This window comes from Mauremys mutica, chromosome 10 (assembly GCF_020497125.1).
Source record: "Mauremys mutica isolate MM-2020 ecotype Southern chromosome 10, ASM2049712v1, whole genome shotgun sequence".
NCBI classification, from domain to species: Eukaryota; Metazoa; Chordata; order Testudines; family Geoemydidae; genus Mauremys; species Mauremys mutica.
In genome coordinates, this window is record NC_059081.1 from 55,600,231 (window position 1) to 55,615,651 (window position 15,421).

At 45.0% G+C, this 15,421-nt stretch overlaps 1 protein-coding gene across 4 annotated transcripts in view; it reads right to left on the bottom strand.

Moving 5' to 3' along the window:
* Nucleotides 1–5,571, bottom strand: part of BOLL (boule homolog, RNA binding protein) — a 127,698-nt gene extending 122,127 nt beyond the window's left edge. For all 4 annotated transcript variants that reach the window (XM_045032968.1, XM_045032969.1, XM_045032970.1 and 1 more), the window contains exon 1: nt 5,451–5,571. In XM_045032968.1, coding sequence (XP_044888903.1) covers nt 5,451–5,468 — 18 coding nt within the window. In that variant the 5' untranslated portion in view covers nt 5,469–5,571. The remainder of the gene's footprint in view (nt 1–5,450) is intronic.
* Nucleotides 5,572–15,421: the final 9,850 nt, after the last annotated feature.

The following is a 15,421-nucleotide window of genomic DNA, read 5'->3' on the forward strand; positions in this document are numbered from 1 at the left end:
ATAGTCAGTAGGCAGACCGCAAGCCAAATCCAGACAGCCAGACCCTTTTGAACAGACCCTGAAATCCTTTTATTTAATTATTATTATTATATTTTTTATTATATTCTTTGGAGTCTGAACATTGACTATACCTCGACTAAGAAATTTGGACCTTGACAAAAAATAATTGACTACCTGTACAGTCTCCCCATATGATCAATGAAACTGCTGTTTGTAAATTAGCTACAGAATAAGGGTGGTTGATTGAGTTACCTCTGATATTACAATGGTCTAGGACACTCAGCATGGGGTATAGAATAGATATATGCCTTACTGTAGCAGTAAACTGCCCAGATGTAATTCATAAAGTCAAAATGACTGAGGACTTAAGAACTGGAGGGTAACAGACCACAAAACCCAGTGATGATTCAAGCTGCTGATATTCTGAACAAAAAAAGCTCTCAACCATGCTCATAGCTGCTTCCATAACTTCATGCTGACTCTACAAACATTTTGGCTTTCAGAATGACACACAGAGAATCTTATTATATAAATTAGACATCTCAAGGAAACTGTAAGGCATTTGGGGCTGCAATGCTATCAGTACACCAGTGACACCCAGTTCTAGCTCTGGTTCTGTTGAAATTGAGTTTCCAAATATCTCGCCGAGACCTTGATGAGAACAAGTTGACAGATCCAACATGGAGAAAGAGTGACTTGACAGTGGGGGAAAAAGCAATTTGAGGAACTGAGGAGGTATATAAGTGGTCTATGTATTGGCAAGGGTCCTCTCCTGCTAAATTGGTTTACAATCTTTGCATACTTCTGGACCACATTGTGCTTGGATTACCAGGAAGCAGCAATGGCTCTGTGATGGGGTGTACTCCCCACACTGGCTCTGCAAGAGCCCAATTAGGCCAAAGTGGCCCAATCAGCCAATCTGACTGCAAATGGGGGAGATTTAAGACGGAGAAAGCTAATTAGAAGGAAGTTCAAGTGTGAGGGAATGGGAGGGGCTTCTATAAAGCTAGGAGGCTGGCTATAGTGAAGGGAAGCATGAGGGAGGAAGCCTGCAGTCCCCTACCCTGAGGTAGGGGAGAAGCAACATGGAAGGAAGGTGTTCAGTGGGGAGCAGTAAGGGGGTGCAGCTGCAGCCCTTAACTGTTCCCTACAGGGTCCTGGACTGGAACCCAGAGTAGAGGGTGTTATTAAGAGAAATGGCTCTAAAAACTGCTAGAGTCAAGGATAGAGTGACGTAGGGCAGCAAATGTGAGGAGTGCTTGTGGAAAGAGACTTTGAAAGACAACCTGCTTCCCCCAAGGGGGTACCCGCTGAGTGACTTGGCTGGAGAGCTAAGTCATGAAGAGGAAGCAGCAACACCTGAAGTGAGAGAGAGACAGAGTGCTATCAAAGGGACGGGCATCAGCCTCACAGAGCTAATCGCAAGGAGATGGTGCTCTCCAGCAGTGAGTAGAGTACCCCATCACAGGTTCATACAATTTTTGTTTCCATTTGTGACCAGCTATTTGATTGTATTCTTTCCTGGATGAGGCAAACCTTGCAACACTAATCCATGCTTGTCGTTACTAGGCTGAACTACTGCAGTACTGTCCATTTGGGGCTATCTTTGAAGAATATTCATAGTAGTTAACAGGCATAGAATGTGGCAGTCTATTCACTGTGGGGTAAGTCCATATGAGATCAGTGCTATGTGAACTGTATGCTATGTTCAAAACTGTCTGCAGGTACAGTCCAACACACTGGTTCCAAAGTTTATAAATCTCTATATGGCTGAGAACTGGCATATCACAAACTATGCCATGAGACTAAGCAATCTACTAGTGAAAATGATTCCTCATATTAATAAAAATTCCTCAAGATCAATTGAATTGAAGACATTATGTTTTTTGTTTGAAACTTGAAACCAAACTTATCTTATATTGTGGAATATAAAATATCTTAACATTCAAAATTTTAATAGTTTTATAATACACTTTTTGGGGAGTAATCTGTTGACTAGAATCATCCGCTAATAATAATTTATTTTTAAATGTTTAAAATATACCTGTCACATTGGTCCCTAGGTTCATGAATGATATTAAAACACTAATCAGTGCATCGATTTATACCAACACAAAGCCACCCTATGAACTGGGCTTGCACACATAATTCAGAGTTAATAGCTTCTGGCAAAAGATGAAAATATAGACTGAGCACTGCTTTCTGAAGCTCAACAGATTTTGGCTCTGTTGGACCAGTTGGAAAGCAAATACAATACCAAGTGCCTGCACTGAAAATAGTCTGCCTACACCTTCTATACACTTAAATCTAGGGTGTTAACAAGAGTACCTCACATGATATCAACTGTCATGATGGCACAAAGGGAAAGAGATAGTCTTTTGGGTAGCCAGGAACCAAACCTTATACAGTATAAGATTGCATCCATGAATTGCATTCATGTTCAAATATTCAAAACAGTTAATTTCAGGACTTGGTAGACTTGGATTTGAAGTTTCCAATATTTACTGCATGAGTTCCAAGTCCTGGGCTATTGCCTCTCCATGATTTGGGAATCTGCCAGAGTAGTCTGAGTGTGGTCAGACTCTTAAATTCTGAAGGCCTACTTGTATTCCAATGGAAGTAGCATTGGAACATTTATGGCTATGCAGAGAAGGTTGCAGACTTCCCTGCTCATACCTAGGTGCTGAGGTATGATATTAAAGGAGACCAATACCACAAAGTGCCATCCTAGCATCTTGAGTGGTCTCCTCCCTAACTAACAGGAACCTTTCAGTTCTAAAAACAACTCCTCAACTAAACTCTGAATTTTTTCTATCACACACTAGTAGTTTTCAGACCATTATACTGTAGGAAACACATGACTTCGTGGTGACTGAGAAGAGTGTAAATCCACCTATCCACCGCTAACTATCCCAAACCTCTTCTCTTGCCAAATCAGTTTGTTTTAATATTAAGAACCAGGTTTGTTTTCCCTCCACCCTGTCACTTTCCCTCTTCCAGCAGAAGTGCAAGGGTAATTCCAGTCCCAGAACAATCTCTCTTCTTCCTGCTGGTGGGACTGTAGAGATCACAAACTGCAGAGGTCAGCTGTGAGGCGGGTCATCTTCTTTCTGCCTGATGACCCAAATGATTGCATAAGTAGGCTTTTTGGTTGGCTTGGGAGAGTAAATTATAGCAGTTTAAGAGAAGCAGTTGTTTAAGACAAATAGGAGATGCAGCCCCTTATCCAAAGTTTAAAAATACTGCTATATACACAGAAGTGTTACTTTAAAATTTGTACAGAAAAAGTGAAAATTTCAGTTCTTTTTAAAGAAATCAAATTGACTGATACATTTAATCCTCATTTTTTCCTTCTGAATAATTCCAATATAGAACCAAATGTTTTTTTTTAAATTAAGAATTGCATTTTAGTGAAATATTTTCTTTAACTTCCTATCTTCTTAATGTTTAACTAGTAACAAAGTAGGCTAAAAACATCTTGTGTTCCCTAAAATTAGGATCATAGCCATTGCCAGTTTATCAAGTGTCACTCTCACCAGTATATAGACTGAGAGGTTTTTTGTTTTTTTTATTTATAATGCACAGAAAGAAGTGCCTTTCACCATCTGAATTTTAAAACACTATGCCGAACAAAACTTTTAAAAGAAATGTTGGAGGAGGTGGTTGCTATGGATTAGAAGTTTATCATGGCAAAATGATTAATCCACTCTTCTAATTAACTTTCCTGTCTCATACGCTTTAGACATAAAAAAACCCAAGAGTTACACATCCAATCTTTTCCTGTTATTTCAAACTATACCTCTGCAGCAGATTATACATCATGTCTCCAAAAATGTGCACAATTACAAATGTTTGAAATGTAAATCAAATGTATTTTAAGTTTAGAGCTAAAACACTGTGGTTGTTTCACAAGAGAAGTCAGCAGGGTAGTTAAACTGAGAGAAGACTTGCTATTTTTACAAATGGGGGATAAGTGCATTTTCCTTTCCTTGTACAAGAAAATACCATCTCCCCCAAACCATAAGTCTCAATAATATAACTGCAGTTACTGCACAGGATTTGCTATCTGAGCATCTTAGCTGCTTTTCCAAATGCTTTACTAAGGTATGTATCATTAAACCCATTTTACAGAGGAACAGTGGGAAGGAGGGAGGTGATCTACAAGAGTTTAAACTACCTAACAGAGAAAGGAGAAGTGACCAACACTTGACAAGTGCAGGGTATACATACACTGCCAGTAAAGGTGTAGTTGTAGCAGAGATAGGCTTCCCCTTCTGGCTTTAATCTAGCAGGCATGGGCCACTAAAAATAATAGTAAAACAGAGTGCCACAGGTTAGCAGCCAGACTATGTACCCAAGCTTCCCTGCAGGCTTGTATTCTGGTTACTTGCAGTAATGTAGTCAACTCTCATTCCGGGAATAGAGAGTTTAGTGTAGGTTAGTTTACCTACTTTCTTGTTTACCACTACACCACTGGTTGCTTGCTTGTGTTGAAACTTGAGCTGCTACATCTACACTAGTGCTGTTATTCATGATAGCTAGATTAAAGTCAGCCACACTATGCAGATCCCTGGTACAATCCCACCATCACATTGCTTTTGGCGCTGTGCAGAGTACATACACTTCTGCTGCATCCCCCCCCTGCCAGAAGCTTTCACTGATGTGTAGCTACATACTAGGGTGTGGTCCCAGCTTGCTTTTCACTGAGGCATGCAGCTACACCCTGCTGGAAGAGATGACCAAGAGGGAAACAGCCAGAGGGAGGTGGGGTTACCTGCGCCCCAACTTCCTTCCTGCCCCTTTACTGAGGAAAAGAAATAGAACACTGGAGCGCCCCACAACCAGTAAAGTGTGTCAGGCCTCAGCAAGACCCCGAGGCCTCCTGAATCTCCTCACGCCAGCTTCCCCCGCGTCCTCAGTGAAAACGGCCCCTGCGACAGAACAGCCCCGCCCTCACTGTCAAGTAGGTATCCACCGGGGGGGGGGGGGGATAAACGCCTCGTGCTAAAACGGGAGCGAGGCGAGAGAAGCACGTGGCCGGGAGGGGCGAACGGCTCGCTCGAGCGGTGGGAGGTGGAATGAGCTCGCGCCGGGAAAGAGCGAACGGCTCGCTCGAGCGGTGGGCGGGGCTGGCCCTCCCTGCTGGTTTTGGCGGGAAAGCCGTGCCCGGCTTAGGGAGCAGTTGCCTCGCTCCCCGCCCCCGGCTATTTAATGGGTGGGAGGACACCCCCTTTCACCCGAGTGTCTGAGCCCTTTCGCCCCAGAGCCCCGCGCCTCCAACACTCGCTGCCGTACGTCACACCCACAGGGAAGTCACTCACAGCACCAGTCGCAGGCCCTGAGGCACATTCCCCCGGGAGCCACCCCACTCCGAACCTACCAGTGGAGCTGGGGGCGGCGTCGCCTGTGGCTCCGCTTATCTCCTGGGTGGCCGGGTCCCAGCTACTCACCGCGTTGTCGGGCTCCATCTCCCGCCTCACACCAGCCTCAAAGTCCCTGCAGCACGTTTCCCGCACGCAGCTCCCTCCGCACGCCGCGGCAGCTCCGAGCCCGACGCGCTCCTGGCTGTAAACCCACACAGAGCCGAAGGAGTCACATCGGGGCGGGCGGGCCCGGAAAACGCAGTGTGGGGCGGAGGGGGTCTTCTCCCTGCCTAACGCACGGGTAGGGGGCAGCACTGAGGTACAATCGGGGCAGGGATTGATGTTAGGCATTGTCCGCGGCAGCAGGGAAAAATCGAAGCGGGCGGGCAATTTTCTCTACCACACAACTACCTGACCTCCATTCCCCATGCGCCCCCCAGAACTACCTCACTCCCTTCCCCTTCAGGGGCCTCACACAGCTCCCATGGGCCCCACACAGCTACCTTGCCCCATTGTTGTGTGGGGCTGATAGGGGGAACAGCATAAGGCAGCATTTCCCCAGGGCTCCAGCACAGGTACCCTCCCACAGTCCCTCCAATGGATCCCACAGAGCTGTCCTCCTTCATTCTCCACCCTATGGGCCCCACACGGATACTACTTCATCCCCTTGTGCCCCCTAACATTTCTCCCCATGCGTCCCACATATCTAACCTCCCAAGCACTATTAAACTCCCATCCCTTATCAGGACCCTGCAACCCCAACAGATATCACCTCCAAACCCTCACTGAGTTCCACTCAGTTATCTCCCCATATCCCATCTGCCACCTGCTTCAGCCCATTCAGTCATCTTCTATCTCCCCTGAAGCCCATTCAGTTACTGCTCCTCCTTCCATCTTCCACAAAACACATCCTACCTGCTAACCCCCTCCCCATTCTCCCTGCTACTCCCTTCAGCACACTTCTTTATCACTTCCAATCTCCCCCTGCAGTTCACTGTAATCATCTCTTCCCTGCAACTTGGGCAGTTTTCACTTCCCACCCCAGTAAAAGAGCTCTTTCATTGAGTTATCAGAGATCAATGTTTAGGGGCCATGCCTGGAAAGTGGAACTCCTCCCTCTGCCACCATCCCTTGCACCTGCTGGTGCTGTCACTCACCCTGAGAGTTCAGCCTGCTGCTCTGGGACAGGCACGTACAACTCCTAAGCACCACACAAAACCCCCTTTACAGCTCCTTAGACACCCTAAAGCACTGGGAGTGGGAGGGCTGCTTACTCACCTCCAGGGGTGAGTTACTAGACCCTGGGGCGCCACCAGTAGCAGCAGCTGGGTAGGGGTTGGTTTCTGACTTCCAGGCCTGGAGCAGCAGGAGAAAGCAGCACAAAGCTGCTGGCTGCTGGCTGTTCCTCCATTCCCTGTGTGCTTCTGAGTTTCTGACACTCGCACACATTCCTTCTCCCCCTCCCCCTCAGTGAGTATCATTTCACCAACAAACCCTCATTACACACACTTGCAAAACACTGATCACAGGCTGGCTGGCACACAAACATACAAGAATAGTACCAGGGATGGGTGGTAAGTATTGCAAATTGGAGCTCAGGGAAGACTCTGTGAATGAGCTAGATTCCTCATTGAAACGCCTAGCAAAAGTCCCCACACAATCCCAAGAAGGGGAGAGATTGTCAGACATACATCAAAGTCCTCTTCCATCCTCATTACCTGAGGACACGTAACACACAAAAATTCTGCCAATTGCATTTTCCATTCATAGAGGGAGAAAGACTTAACACACAAGCTCAGGGCCAATTCGAACAGTTTTGGTGGGGCTCCGGCAGGGATGACTTAAAAAAAAATGTAGAAAAACACATGGGGCTTGTACTCACCGGGCGGTGCTCCGACTCTTCGGTGGCACTTCAGCGGCGGGTCCTTCAGTGCCGCTGAAGACTTGGAGCAAGTGAAGGACCCATCGCCGAAGTGCCGCTGAAGACCCGGAGCACCGCCAGGTGAGTAAAAATGAAAAAGGCTCCTCTAGTCAGGGAAGGGATTCTCACTGGGCGTAGGGCCCTCTTAGGCGCGGGGCCCGATTCGGGGGAATTGGTGGAATAGTCCTAAAGCCGGCCCTGCACAAGCTGAGAGAGAAACTGTAACACACATCACTCCCCAGAGGGAGAGACTGAAGTAAAATCCCTCATTCTCAAAAGCTGACCCATAATTTGCTACTGATGGGAGCTAATGGACATTGCAGTGTAGACAAGACTCAGGCACTTTGTCATTAGAAAGGCGTGGAAGGGTGTCTATAGTTAAGCTGGAGAAGCTTTCTGTTTTAGAGCTGATTTTTCAAAGTGCTTTAACATACACAGACAAATTGCCTTGAAAATTGCTGAGGCACATCAAGAGCTGGGTAGAGTTAGTAATGCAAATTTGGGGTCTTTGGTCCAGAGAGTTGGGAGATAGAGTTCACCCTTTTTGCTCAGAGCTGAGAAAAAATTTATGTTCAGGATTCACATGAAACTGACATCAGTGGACATCCCCTGATCTCACCTAGTAAACACCACCAAGAACCAGCTGTACAATACAATATTTCGAAAGCTATTACACTTACATTCTGGTTGCACACACAGAACCAGACTGACCTGAAAATGCTCTGCCGAGAGAGAGACTTGGATAAGATAGTGGTGCAAATCTGAGATCACTTAGTCAAAGGATTTACAAGATACAGTCCCATCAAAATTAGCTGATCTCTTAGTATGGTTCAAAGCTGCTGGAATGCAGAATGAGCTGTGAGGCTTGAGACCCATGGCGATTTTAAGGACATTTTAACACAACAGTTGAGAATCCTGGACCAATTTTCAAGGATTTTCTCTCCTCCCTTTGGCAATGGTCTCTCTCTCTCTCTCTCTCTCTCTCTCTCTCAATTGGGCCAAATCTGTTCTCATGCCTTCGCAGTTTATAGAGTTCACAGGAGCAATCCTACATGCCAGATAAGCAAGAACAATTCTGGGTGAAAGTTTTTCCACAATGAATCGAATCACCACATTTCACACACAGCACATGCACACTCTCAACAGACACTGCTAGCTAACAGATTCCAGACTTTTGTGGATTAGACACACGCTGCACCCATAATGGGATCTGTATGGACAAAGGCATCTAGAAGAATTTGAGTTACTGTCAGTGGCGGCTCCAGGCCCCAGCACGCCAAAGGCGTGCTTGGGGCGGCAAGCCGTGTGGGGTGCTCTGCCGGTGCCGCAAGGGCAGCAGGCAGGCTGCCTCCGGCGGCTTGCCTGCGGAGGGTCCGTTGCTCCTGCGGCTTCGGTGGACCTCCCGCAGGCAAAGCTGTGGGACCAGTGGACCTGCCGCTGGCAAACTGCCGGAGGCAGCCTGCCTGCCATGCTTGGGGCAGCAAAATCCCTAGAGCCGCCCCTGGTTACTGTAAGGAAATTGACCTTTCTATATGTTCCCTGATTGGTAGTACCTCTGACTGAAATACAAATCTTTAATACAAAGCAAACAGTTTGCATTTATAAAAAGTAACTCTAGTGAGGCCTTTCGGACTATTATGTCATCACTTCCACTTTCAATCCACAGTCACCGTTGTTCTTCCAGTTTCTCCAAATCTTCACATGGATCTTCACTGCAGGCCACTATCTTAAAATTAAAAAAATAAATAAATAACCTTGAAATATTTCAGTCATCCACATTCACACAAAGTAAACTTCTGTCAATCAGTGTTTGTATATATATATATATATATATATATATATATATATAAAAATAACCCCCATCATGATTTGTTATTTGGGATTGAACCTTTTAACTCCATTAGCTAATGGTAGTAACTGGCATAGCCTATATGTGGAACTGGACCAGCCCCGCTTGAGTTACTTGCCCATTCAGTTACTGCTTGCTCAGACTACAAACAATGGTTCCATTTAGTGTCAATTATCATGATATTTTTTGTGATGTAGATACCTACACTGGGAGGTGAGCTGAAATGTACTTATTTGACACAAGCCACCAAATAACTTGCCAATGATTATTTGGTCATCATCAACCAGATTCTAGCTAGTGACTTAAAAATAAAAGGATGTGTGGCATATAAACAAGCACCTGCACATTTCTCTCTAAATTGCTTTTTGATTAATTGATTATATAGCATTTCCACATTTCTTTCAGCTCTGAGGGGGTGGGGCACTACTTTTATTGAGATAACTACAGTGCTTCTTCATTAGCCAGTTGTAGGAGGACCATATTTCCCTATGCTGAATACGGGACACCTGGTAAAATTACTTGTATTCAAGCCAATTCAACAGCAATCCATCAGAACTATGCAGTACAAATGTTAAAATTAACATCAAGTTGACTGAGCCCCTGTTAAAAAGAAATACTGCGTAGTTGGACTCTTTTCATTTACCTTCTTATCTTTAAGGCTTTAGGGTTCACATGGGGAGAGGTGACACACACACACTCCTGTACACCACTCTCACACAGGGGACCCGTGTGAGACCGACCCGACCCTCCCTGCCCAGCGCTCTCCCATCCCTCCCTGCCCAGCACTCTCCGCTCTCTGGGCTGGGACAGACCCACCTCTCCTAGTACCTGACACCATATCCTCCTGAGGCAACATGTTGGGGGGCATGCAAAGTCACATCCTCCCCAGATTTTTGCCAGGGTTCATACCAGAATATGGCCAGCAGCAACCTTTCTGCTCTGTGCAGGAGGGAAGGGATGGGAGCTGCATCCAGCTGGAGTGGGGCCGGGGGGAAGGAATGACCTGGCTTGTGTCTTTGCAGAGGTCATCTCTTCCTCACTCCCCCCCCCTCCCCATGTGCTCCCCTGTGGCTGGAAGCAGCTTGTCCCTTCCTGCCTTCACAGTGTCAAAAAGCAGCTAACACCTCTGGGCTGCTGCCGGTCACCAACGTAACCCAGGCGCCTCCTGTCCCCTGGCTACAGTGCGGGCAGGAAGGGGTTAAACCCTAAGGATCTATTGTTCACCAGGGCTCAGGGAACCTGACTGCAGGGGCTTCAGCTAACCCTGCCAGAGAGGTGGCTCAGCAAGGGAGGGTGCCAGCCTAGGGGATGGAGCAGCCCCGTGCTCCCTGGGGGCAGGACTCAGGGTGGGAGGGGGGTGGGTAAGCTAAGTCCCTGCCTGGAGGGCTACTGTGGCACCTGCAGGGTTGGGGCGCAAACAGGCTGGAAATCGCTTCCCCCCTGCCACTCCAGAGCTTAGCTAAGGGGCGGAGAGGCTTCCCATGTCAGTACTTTGTGGGACTTTGACACATGCAGGGCTTGGCTCCTCCTGGCCAGCGCCCCGGGCTGGAGGGTCTTGGGCTTTCCCAGGGTGCCGGCTCAGCCAGAGGCAGTGGGGGAAGGAAGGCGCCTGCCAGCCAGGCTGTTGGTGAGCTGAGTGCTCTGACCAGGGGCTGGTTCTCTGCACAGCGCTGGGAGCAGGACACACCTCGCCGGCGGGGAATATGGAGGAGCAGTGAGGCTGGGGGAGTGAAGGGGCAAAGCAGGGAGAAGACAGTGAGAGGGGGAGCACATAAAGGGCCAATGGGTGGGCAGCGGAGGCGACACGTAACTGCTGCTGCCTGGTGCCTGCCCACACTCACCAGCCACCGCAGCATGCAGCCAGTGCCATCCGGAAACGGGACAGGGCTGGGCTGAGGGACCAGCATGGGGAGTGGCCAGCCCCCTGTGCTGCAGTTTTGCCCCGCTACCAGCCTTGCACACCCACCCCATTGTCAGCCACTGGAACCCCCCCCACTCACCGCTGGTGGGCAGGAGGCTTGCAAGCAGGGATCCAGCCAGCAGCAGGACCCACAAGTACTGATGGGGGCGGGGAACAGAAAATACGGGACAATTTGCCCGTTATTAAGAAGAAGTCGGGACACCTGCAGGAGGGCTTAAATATGGGACTGTCCCTTTAAAAACGGGATATCTGCTCACCCTAGCCATTTGCCATAGTAGTATTGTTGCAGTCGTTGTTAGCATGCTGAACTTGGAAATTCAGCAAATGAGATTTGTAGGATTCTGTGTCTTTAGCAAATGATCATGTGAGGGTTAACTCTTAAAGGCTTGTCTACACTTACTGGAGGATTGATGCTGTGGCGATCTAGTGAAGACCTGCTAAATCGCCCGCCGATCATTCTCCCATCGACTCCTGTATCAACCTGATAGAGAAGAGTAAGGGAAGTCGATGGGAGAGTGTCTCCCGTTGATGTTGCGTAGTATGGACCCCGTGGTAAGTAGATCTTTGATTTGAGTTAAGCTATTCACGTAAGTCAAATTGCGTAGCTTAGTTTTCCCTTTAGTGTAGACAAGGCCTTAGTGGTGAAATTTTTAAACTGGCTGAGAAAATAAAACTACATCATAAGAGTAGCATTAGCAGAACTGATGAAAATTCAGAAGGATTAATGGTTATTTTATAGAGACTTACTGAATTACAATCACTGACCTAATTTTATGAATACCTACCACAAAACCTAATAACAGCACGTTGTTTCTACATGCTTTCGTCTGATATGGCTTTGAACTCTCCAGCTTGGAATATGAAAGGCATATGAAAGACTTGTCTTCCTGTTCTGCCTTACATAGCATTTAAAGAAATCTGAGATATGAAAGATTGTATGGCATATTTTTAACTGCTGGATTTTTTTTATGCTAGACCTGATACAGCTATTTCAAAATCTAGATCTTTGACATCTTACATTTAACACTAAAAATCATGATAAAAATAGGACTTTTGAGAACAGATGACCTGTTTTCGATTTTGATAATTTAAAATATTAAATCCTGAAAAGTCAATAAACTTAAAATAAATAGTAAATATTAATAAGTAGAGTTGGTAACATTTTAGTCTCTATTAACTAACTATTAAAACTTATTATACACTAACATGATTTAAATATTGTAACAGTTACTGTGCTGGCTGCTGGTGTATATTTCCTCCAAAATGAGAAGTAAACCCTGGCCTAGGCATTCATTCTGAGAGGAAGTCAGGAGTGTCTGTTTTTAATTCCTCTCCATCCATCAGCAGTATAGAGTGAGCTCCCTGTGTATTCTCTTCCAGAAATAAAAATATATGGTTCTTTGTTGATGGACTTGTGCCTGCAAGGCATTTTTATTTTCCAGGGAGTGGGGGAGGAAGACCCATGCAGTAAGCAAAGTTAAAGATAATAGTGAAGAAAATAAGAGAGCTGAGAGATTTGGGAGTGAGTGTACTCCAGGTACAAAAAGAGGGAGCTTGATTTTGTGACTAATACAGGGTTGGAAATCAGGACTCTTGGCTTTCATTCCCAGTTCTGCTATTGGTTTATTGTGTGACCTTAAGAAAGTCACACCCCATCCTTTGATTCAGTTTCCCATCTGTAAAATGCAGATAATAATATTGACCTATCTACCAGGTAGTTGAAAGCATCTTAAGATCCCCATATGAAAATATTAGCATTAATGTATTATTATTAGATAGGGGAGATAGTCTGAATCGGAAAAAGATTTCCGATTTCACATATTCACATTCACAAAAATGTAACTCAGGATGCTACTTAGAGATTGAGTTCTATTAAATGGGAACAGAATAAATGTATGTGGGAAAAATGTTAAAATTGTGGAAAACTACAATACTTTCTCCAATTTTTAAGGGACTTATGCTGTGACTTTCCTTTTGTGACAACTTTGCACTGGTTTTCCTCAATTTGGGGGCTTATCCTGTGTTTGCACACAGAGAAAGGCCATAATTATAAATATGCAAGGAATTTGGAATCTAGACTTTAAAGGCAATAGTTTTACTCTTTAGCAGCATATTTTAATGGTTATCCATATAGTGTCCCCCCATTATATTTCCTTGTCCCATCTGTGTCCCATTCTCTCTTTCCCTTATTTGTGCTTGTCCTCTTCTGTTTGTCACCTTGTTACTTTTGTGCTTCTAGACGTCCTTTCTCTTTTGCCTCCCATTCATTTTTGTCCCTCTGTTTTTCAACCTTGTGTCCCTCTTTCCTCACTGCCCTCTCTTTTAAAATACTCTGCCCAGTTCCTCCATTCAGACTGCAATCATCAATGAGGAGAGGACTCTACTTCAACTACCTTCTGATGGGTCAGTCCACATTAACCAAACATTCTGCTCAGTGTAGTCTAGTTACTCAGTGGTCTCCTCTCCCATCTTGTTCCTACCTAGCAGCTGTGTTTACTCAACAGATGATGGAAAGGAACAGAAGGTTTCTTGATCTTAATGGTCAGTGCTTAAGGGAGGCTGCTGACTTGCTGTTTTTGAAGGCAGACTTCTATAATCTAAGGTGCATTTAGCATCCAAACATTCTGGTTCAGACCACCCCTGGAAACTATGCCAGGATGATAACTCATTTATAATACAAATCTGTCCTGGATTGCCAGAGATTAGATTTAAAATTTCAGAGTTTATAGTACAAGGAAACTATTTTAGATTAATCTTAATTTAAGAATATATATATATCCTGGCCTACACTAGATATTTAGGTCAGTTTAACTATGTCTGTCAGGGATGTGAAAAATCCATAACCCTGAGCAGTGTATTTAAGATGACCTAAGTCCCCACATAGACAGCACTAGATCAACAGAAGAATTCTTTCGTTGACCAAGCTACCGCCTCTAAGGACTTGTCTACATTACCCGCTGGATCGATGGGCAGTGATCAATCCAGCGGGGGTCGACCGCAGAGCGCTCTCCCATCGACTCTGGTACTCCACCGGAGTGAGAGGCGCCGGTGGAGTCGACGAGGGAGTGTCAGCAGTCAACTCACCGCAGTGAAGACACCGCGGTGAGCAGATCTAAGTACCTTGACTTCGGCTACGTTATTCATGTAGCTGAAGTTGCGAAACTTAGATCGATTCCTCCCCCCATCCCTAGTGTAGACCAGACCTATGCCTCCGTTTGCCAGAAGCTGGGACTAGGTGACAGGGGACTGATCACTTGATGATTACCTGTTCTGTTCATTTCCTCTGGGGCACCTGGCATTGGCCATTGTCGGAAGACAGAATACTGGGCTAGATGGACCCTTGGTCTGACTTAGTATGGCCATCCTTATGTTCTTGTGCATTTGTTTAAGATTCATATAGAGAGAGAGCTGCATATGCTGGCTAAATTTATGAGAGAAACCTTGCATAAATTATTGTAGACTTCTGTCATCTTCACTCTCTTGTATTCTATCTTTCTATGTGGTAAAAATTAATGAAAAATGTAAAATAATATAATTGTTTTATGTTTTAGAAATAAAGAAATTATGTGTATATAAACATGGAAATGAAAATAGTAATCATTTCCTTTTTATTTTCCTTTAATCTTTTTTCCTGAAGGCTGCATCTAATCACATGCCTTATCTTCCATATTTTGAATTATTTCAAACAGAAGTATCAAATTGTCACTAATTATGCTGAATAGCCTTTTGCTATAATTGCACCTCTTATTTACAAGAGCTAACTACCCAATAGAAGTTAAAAAAAAGCTGAAATGAAATGTAGACAGTTGGGAAAAAAAACACATCAGTATCTTTGTATGGACTGTGACCTAAAAGTACTTTCCATGCCAATGTGCTAAAATGAATGCAGAATTTCATGCTGAAGAAGAGAAATTACAACCATGAAATTCCAATTGTAGAGGTGAAAATAGCAGATTTTGCAACCTAAGAACTGGATATCTGGTTTTAGATTTGTGTTTCTCTATTTCAGTATCCGCCTTTAAAATAGCAGTCCAGCAAACACTAAAAATATAATATTAAATGGGCTTTGATCAAATAAACAATAAAAATAGTACCTAGCTCTTATATGGCACTTTTAAGCTGTGGATCTCAAAGAGCTTTATAAAGGAGGTCAGTATCATTATCCCCATTTAAATTGTTTCTGTAGTTCCTTATCCACCATTACTGATTACCAAGGACCAGGATTAAAATCATAAGCATTCCCCTTAGCCTCAATCAGGTGGGAGAAGACTGATTTTTTTAAAACTCTGAGAGTTTTTTATGTAACATCAGTGCTTTCCCCCATATTAATCTCTTGGTTAGAATAAAGTTTTGTTAGATCATTTAAG